Source organism: Magnolia sinica, chromosome 12 (assembly GCF_029962835.1).
Source record: "Magnolia sinica isolate HGM2019 chromosome 12, MsV1, whole genome shotgun sequence".
In the NCBI taxonomy this organism is placed as follows: Eukaryota; Viridiplantae; Streptophyta; class Magnoliopsida; order Magnoliales; family Magnoliaceae; genus Magnolia; species Magnolia sinica.
In genome coordinates this window covers 47,144,874-47,152,750 of record NC_080584.1, presented here as the reverse complement: position 1 = coordinate 47,152,750, position 7,877 = coordinate 47,144,874, and the positions used below count along the sequence as shown (strand labels likewise).

The window sequence follows — 7,877 nt, the reverse complement described above, 5'->3', positions numbered from 1 at the left end:
GATCTAGAAAAATAGATGGACGGAATGGATGAAACACATACATCATGATGGGCCCACAGAGCACCGACCAACAGCTCCGGGGCTGGTGTCAGGGGGAGTAGCCAATCCGTTTCCGTGTAACTCGAAGCTATCTGGCACCCTCCGTGATCTCCCTATGAAATTTACTCCGTTCATCATAAGTGGACTACACCACAAAAAAGAATGGGTATTGGGCGCACACCATTGATACCTTATTAGGGACAAAAGAAGTTTTGGATAAGGATAAAATCTGTGTTTCTGGTATAACCTATAGGGAATCACCTTATAAACGGTTTGGATTGGATATATAAATCACGGTGGGCCTCAGTGAAGTTTCAATGGTTGATGTCTCCAACTTCACTGTTTTATGTGGTATGGATGATATTAGGTTTAGATGCGTTTTATTTCTGTCAATACAACTTAACATGATCCTTCGAAACTGAGGTACGGATTGGATTTCAATTGGAAGTCGTGGTGGGCCCCACAGATCTTGAGGTTGGCACGACAGTTACACGCGTCCAAGAACGTTGCAAGGACTTTCCCGCCGAGGCGTCTCTAGTCTATATAAATCCAAACTCTATTTCTCTCCTTTCCACGAAATCCAATCTCTCTCTCTCTCTCTCTCTCTCTCTCTCTCTCGCTCAGAATTCTGGAATCTGCAAAGGTTTCTCCAAAGGTCGATTTCCATCCCTCTTTCTTCTTCTTTCATCTTCTTCTAATCAAATCTCTTCTTTTCTAGTTCTCCCCTCTTTTCGATTCTTTCATTTGAATTTTTAGCTTGTTAACGGATTTCGAAGATTTTGAGGTCTATGCAACGCATGTCGAGCTTGATGATCTTCCATGGATAATCTTGGATTTGTTCAGATGATTTTCAATTAAATACTATTAGAATGAATGCAGTTCATTGAATTTTACTCGTTCTTGTGATGTTCTGAACCCCGTAGATAACTCGTCTTTTTTTTTTTTTTTTTTTTTTTTCATGACCTGAAATTCTTGCTTATGATCGAATTTCTCCGTTAATATTTTTAATTTTGTCTCTCTTCTTTGTTAATTCAGGTGTCTTTACTGCTGCTTTGATTTCTTCATATCTCTCTCTTTTTCTTTTTCTTTTTTTTTTTTTTTTTTTCTTGATCTGGATTTTTTATTATTATATGTGATTTAGGATTATCCTTTGTTTATGATTTTAGGCAATCATAGAGATCTTTTCCAAGCATTCTGTTCCTCAGCTTTTCGCAGCGATGGCGAAGCTGACTCTGATGCGATGTCTCTTCGTATTTCTTTACTCTGCATTACTGTTTTCTGCAACCTCAGCAACTACAGATATGATCGACGGTAACTCTCTCTCTCTCTCTCTCTCTCTCTCTCTCTCTCTCTAAGCCTTAAGAAGGATTCCAAACATGTGAGGCCTGTAGTTTATCAATTCAGATATTTGATCTGATGATTTTGTCATGGAGGAGAAATTCCCCAGATGGGAAGATTCCAAACCTTCCATCTTTGGCCTACTTCCCATTGAATTTGCATGCCAAGTCTGATGGCATGTGTGACAGCAAGTATATTCTTTTTGCAGACTTTCTTCTGAACTTCATTAGCCATATCACATGAGAGAATCTCCAAACAATCAATAACACATCAGCTGATTCACTCTGTCTCTTTTGCAGTTACAGCACTACAAGATCTTTTCAGTGCCTTGAACTACCCACCCCGGCTAACTGGATGGAAATCTGTCGGTGGTGACCCCTGTGGGGAAGATTGGAAGGGAATATCCTGCACTGAAACTTCAGTTCAATCCATGTAATGTCATACTCTTTATTTTTTAATCCAAGGAGCAATTTGGACTACATACTATACTCTTTTCTGCTTATTCTGTCTCATGCCATGTTCTCTTCTTGCAGTAAAATTGATGGGCTAGGGATCAACGGAACATTGGGCCTCCAGCTATCAAGCCTCCTCTCACTGAAATATTTGTAAGTATGAATCTTATATGGAATGAACTTCTTTGCATTTCTACATATTAACTTCAGAAAATTCTGGTAAAAACTTCAAGAGTAGAGATTTTTCTTTTGGGTTCCTTAAGATTAATGAATAATTTATTAACGATTTGTACATTGTTCACAAATAATTTGTGTATGATGAAAACCGTGAATTGGTCGGGAACTCTCTCTCTACCCCCTACTCCTTCCTGGAAAAAATTCACAAAAGATGCATGATTTTTATTTAAAGTTGAGAATTTTGTATCAATGTTTTATAGAAATGCCTCTCTCTCTCTCTCTCTCTCTCTCTCTCTCTCTCTCTCTCTCTCTCGTTTCTGGCAAAATTCACAAAAGATGCATGATTTGTTTTAAGTTGTGAATTTTGTATCAATGTTTATAGAAATCTCTCTCTCTCTCTCTCTCTCTCTCTCTCTCTCTCTCTCTCTATGTGTCTATCTATCTACCTGTCTCTCTCTCTCTCTATGTATCTATCTATCTACTAATTTATTTTGAACTGCTTTCCTTGTATAGTGATGCTGGATTCAATAACATTCAGGGTGAAATTCCTTCCAATTTACCTCCCAATGCCACCCACATGTGAGAACCTTGTTTTTACTGATTTTTTCCCTCCTTCAATCATGTTATTGTTTCTGGTTTTTACTTTTTTTAATCTTTTCTTTTGCAATGCAGAAATTTGTCATTTAATCAAATCAGCCAGAACATCCCATCCTCCTTCGCTTCTGTGAAATATCTCCGCTATCTGTAAGTTTCTTGTTGAATGAGAACTTAAAGGTTTTGGTTTATGAATACAGGACAGATTTTCATGAATCACATTCCATCTGTATGCAGGAATCTTAGCCACAATTCCCTATCTGGGCCTATTGGCAACATATTTACAGATCTGCTGAATCTAAAACAATTGTAAGATTTCAAACCACACTTTTGATATGTAGATAAGTAGATGAAAACTTAGGTATCTATATGTAATTTGTTTGGTCTCGATTTTTAGTACTCGTTTTTCTTAGAATCAGAATTTACCCATTGAATTTGACCCAAATTCATTGATTAAATATCTTTTAAGGGATCTGTCTTACAACAATTTCAGTGGAGATTTGCCAGTCTCATTCAGTAATTTGACGAATCTTAAAATTCTGTAAGCATGATAATAGGCCTATACTTTTTCCAATCATAAATGTAATTGTTTTACATTTGTCTCCTTTGTTAATAATTCTATAATTGCTCCGACAGTCATTTACAGAACAACCAATTCACCGGATTGGTTACCTTCCTGGCTAAGCTCCCACTGTCTGAACTGTATGTCTCAAACTCAAGTGTGTTCCTAGCAAGTCTTTAAAGGTGTTTTATTCTTGTAATCGTATTCCAGTTCTGATTCAACTGCTCTGATTTGGCAGTAATATCCAAAACAACTGCTTCAGTGGTGTCGTCCCAAAGCATTTTGAAAACATTCCAAATCTCAGGTATGTATTGCCCGTATATTCTTTTACACGCACATAATTTTTTCGGTGAATTTCACAGCCTACTAATTGCTGTATTCCTTAACAGTATCGAGGGAAATGTGTTTGTGAGCGGGGTTGTGCATTCTCCTCTCCCTTATAACCCTTGGAATGAAAGTAATGCCTTAACAACCATGTCCAGTACTGTCAAGAACTATTATACCTTTCTCGAAGCGTATATCCAAAATCACAAGTGGCTGGGAATAACTTCTATAGTTGGCGTAGTAGTATTGGTAGCAAGATGTATCGTGGCCCTTGTTTCAATCCACATCCGTTTCTCACATAGACATAAGCTTGAGAGATTGGAGATTATCCACCACACTTCACATCGTCTTCCGATCAGTACACGAATCAGAGGTAGCATTTTCCCCCTCAAAACTCTATCTTCTAAATAAGAAACTAATTTCTCTTCGAATAGGCTTCACTCTATAGACTTTGTTTTCCTTCATCCAACATTCATTCATTAAAGAAATCACGATGCGAAGGGTGTTTACCTCATTGTGGAAGATTAAACGTATATCTAATTCATCATGTTTCAGTACATGGCTGTCACGAAAAATGTCTAAAACTTTTCAAACAATTTACGAAGCATCAGTATATAGAAGATGAATGGTTCTTCCACCTATTGAAACATTTCCTATTCTTCCCCTTCTTTGATTTGGTTTTATTTTGCAGCACCAAGAGATAGCCCGGAGCAACAGTCCATCCGTTCATCTGCTGTGGACAGTCTAAGGCATATACCCTCTTTTCGTAATTGCAGAACAGATCGATTCTCTAGAATAAGAAGCCTTTCAAGGAGAAGCAGAGCACCAATGACTGCCAAGCTTTATACTGTTGCAGACCTGCGAGTTGCTACAAACAGCTTCGCAGAAGACAACCTTCTTGGAGAGGGCTCTCTTGGTTCTGTCTACAAAGGCGTGTTCCACGATGGTGAGGTATAACATTTCCTCTAACTTCGTCTTCAGAAAATTCAAATGACTATATGAAACTTGGATTTCTGCCTACGATACATGTGGGTTTTGGCTTCCCAGATTTTTGCTGTAAAGAAAATCAATATGATGCCTCTGTCTCTCCATAAAGAAGTCAAATTCATAGAGCTAGTCAGGAGCATGTCTCTTTTGAGGCATCCGAACATCTCAAGCCTTTTAGGCTATTGTATGGAGCACCAGCAGTACCTTCTGGTGTATGAGTATGCAGGGAATATAACGCTCGAAGACATCCTGCATTCGGCTCATGATGATGGTAGATATCTGTCCTGGAATGCTCGTGTGTGGATTGCCCTTGATGTAGCACTGGCTTTGGAGTAAGTAAATGGTTACATAAACATGTCCCATGCATTTTGACCTTGTATCTATGCCTGTGACTGAGCCATTTTCTCTTTCTGTGCTTTGTTCAGGTATTTGCACCTGACAATCTGGCCTCCTGTTGCACATGGCAACATAAAGGCCACCAATGTCTTGCTCAATGATGATCTCAGGCCTCGTATCTGTGACTGTGGATTAGCTGTTCTGAGGCCCCTCACCTGCATTAAGGTTAAGTTACTTGTTTGGGTTTCTTTAGTTCCACGGCAAGGGATCCCACATCCTTTTGGCAATCACAAACATGTCCACATTCTTTTTGCAATCACAAACATATCCATAACGAACTGAATTGCAATTATTAATACAGTGAAGTGGACAGAAATAATTTTTTTCCAATTTGTATTGAGGGACTAGTCTCCAAATTACAAATTTGTTTCTTTTAAATTGGGAGTTGAAATGAACATCATCGAATCATCACGGGTTGTTTCACTTGTGCACTCAAACACAGACTATATATGAGCTTTGCTATAAGCCCATACACACATGCCGACCCTACCCTGGCCTAAATATTAGGCTGGTCCACTGATAAGATGGGTCAACGTGAAAGCAGTGTAAGCTTTAAAAAAGATTGCCCTTGTCAACATTCAATGCACCCATCTCATGAGTGGGCAGGCCTACCTAGTCTTTGGGCTCGGTCATGTTAGAAGTTGCCCTTGCCCCACCTGATGCACCGCTAGAACGTCCCAAACAATTAGCATGTGGACACATGTGGTTACATGCAGAAATTCGTGTGGGTTGAGAAAGAAGCTCTACTACATTCATCTTTTGTCGAACTTGATTGTTTTCTTGTCCCGACAACAGCCTTCTGAACTGCCTACTGGTGGCATGGGTTACAATGCTCCAGAATATGGCATGCCAGGAATCGATAAGACCAAGAGTGATGTCTATGGGTTTGGAGTTTTGTTGATGGAGCTGTTAACAGGGCTGAAACCTTTTGACAGGTCTGCCATCTCACCCTTGTATGGTATAAGCATTTCACAGATAGTCTCATATGGTGTCAAGTAAATGAAGTCCTGTTGGCCGATGGTGTTTTATTTATTTTTTCTTTTTTCTTTTGTTCCCATGTCTTAAAATAGTTCAAGGGCAAGAGAGAAGCGTAATCTAATTAAATGGGCTTCGACGCGGCTACACAATTTCAATTATTTGGAAGAGATGGTTGATCCAGCCATCAGAGGCAGCTACTCCGCCTTGGCTCTGTTCCGGTGCACTGAAGCCATTACACTCTGCACTCAGGTATGGTTGAATTATCTTATGCATAGCAAATGCAAAAAAGAAAAGGTTTAGGCTAATTATGAAGAAGTGTTCTTTTCAAAACGAACTGATTTGGTTCATTAGAAATAATCCAATTCTGCGCTATGCTTGTATGTGAGAGCAATCACATGAATTACATTAGGAGTCTCTGTAGAATTATCACTTTTAATTTTTACCCATTTAAATTAGTCCTGCTTTGCTCGATGTTAAAAGCCTTGAATCCAACTTGAAAACTGATTCTGTGGGTCATGGTTGGCAACTTGGAATGTAATTCTGGGTCTTGGGTACTTGGAATTCATTCCCTGTGAACGTGCAATAAAGCTCATGTACACGGCACACATGTGCCAGCATGTCACGTAGGTGCAACATCCAATCCACAATCCATCCATCAGAGGTTGGTCTGACCTTGTACGTGTTTTCCCAAACATAAATACGGTCCTTTAGCATGTGGGTCTCAACGTTGGCAACAGGTGGATGGTTAGATAAATTCGGCCAAGTTGTTCAGAGCCGTTGCAAACTGTGGCCCACCTGACCAGTAGATGAACCTGATTCTGGGGCTAGGCATCAATAAGGTGGTGCTTTTCTGATGGATGGATTAGATTTTAGGCCTATTATCATGCCATTCTGGGGTTAGGCATCAACATGAAGTCTTAAAATAATTGGACGTCCATCCTCCGTGTTCTGCTATGTTTTAATGCATATGTGGGGATTATTCTTAACAGGTGGAACCGGAGGTCAGGCCTCCAATCTCTGAGATTGTGGAATTGCTGGCCTCTCTCATTTAACAGACGAGCCACACGGCGGACAGGGTCGAGGTAGAATCAACTGGCACGCCTTTCAAGACTCCTCGTACCCACTTTGAATCTTACTACCATGACTAGCTACCATCATCATCGGCAGCAGTTCAGATGGCAGCAGCAGCAGCAGCATCATCATCAGTGGCAGCAGCAGCAGATCTGAGTCTGGTAGATGTTTGTCGTTCGAGTGGGACCAATTTGGATTCCCGGTCGATATCTTTATGTTATTTTATTTTTATACATCTGTAAAGATGGGTTGTAATTTGAATTTATGGTTTATGTTCTGTATTTGTTTATTGTTGTCAATTGAAATGTGTTCATGCATCTTCGGTTGTACTAGAGTGTAGACCGTTTATTTGAAGCTAGGACCCTTCATCTGTTAGGCCATAACTTGGAAGAGGCTGTCCCGGATTAGCGGTTGCAATTAAGGGTGAAACTCCAGTGTTATTTGGCCTGAATATTTGAGTTTGGATTGGGCTGGGTCAGACTTTGCCCGAGCCCAGTCCAAACCCAGAATAGGCCTACCACAACCACAACAGACCCATCCCAGCAGCGCCGGAAAATTGATAGATTCGAAAGAAACCAACAGTCTATATTTTAGATGGATTTGTTGCGTAAGGATTGGAATATGCAAGTTCGAAAGACAAGTGTACATATAAAGTCCGGTTCAGTTAGGCTGGCCTGGGCCATGTCTGGCTGAAATGATTTGAACCCAAGGTTGGCCCACAGGTTAAGCTAATAGATCCAAGCCCAACCCAAAGCTGGGTTGGGCTCATGTGGATTATGTGGGCAGCCTCGCCCATTGCCACCATTGGCTCAACAGTTCCTTATTACCCTCCATTGTATGGCAACCTGAGTTTTGGATCTGGCTGATTTTGGTGCTCTGACCCTAAATGAGTACACAATCGATGGAAGGGTTTGATGGCACACAAACATCTTTGTGGCTCTTTACAGTTCCGGTACCTC

General features: G+C 40.3%; 1 protein-coding gene across 1 annotated transcript; it reads left to right on the top strand.

The window, feature by feature from the left end:
- Positions 1-653: 653 nt before the first annotated feature.
- LOC131221318 (protein STRUBBELIG-RECEPTOR FAMILY 2-like) lies at positions 654-7,201 on the top strand. The gene is made up of 17 exons (XM_058216535.1): positions 654-694; positions 1,206-1,350; positions 1,677-1,809; positions 1,911-1,982; positions 2,520-2,585; positions 2,679-2,750; positions 2,838-2,909; positions 3,070-3,141; positions 3,237-3,302; positions 3,401-3,466; positions 3,552-3,859; positions 4,178-4,437; positions 4,534-4,805; positions 4,899-5,034; positions 5,665-5,804; positions 5,940-6,096; positions 6,837-7,201. Exons 2-17 carry the CDS (start codon positions 1,257-1,259, stop codon positions 6,897-6,899), a joined length of 2,049 nt encoding a protein of 682 aa, XP_058072518.1. The 5' UTR covers positions 654-694; positions 1,206-1,256; the 3' UTR covers positions 6,900-7,201.
- Positions 7,202-7,877: the final 676 nt, after the last annotated feature.

Excerpts from the sequence above, each read along its gene's own strand:
- LOC131221318 (XM_058216535.1), top strand. The coding sequence starts at position 1,257 with ATGGCGAAGCTGACTCTGATGCGATGTCTCTTCGTATTTCTTTACTCT. Across the intron at positions 2,910-3,069 it reads CTGCTGAATCTAAAACAATT|GGATCTGTCTTACAACAATT; the intron begins GTAAGATTTCAA and ends ATATCTTTTAAG. Across the intron at positions 6,097-6,836 it reads CCATTACACTCTGCACTCAG|GTGGAACCGGAGGTCAGGCC; the intron begins GTATGGTTGAAT and ends TATTCTTAACAG.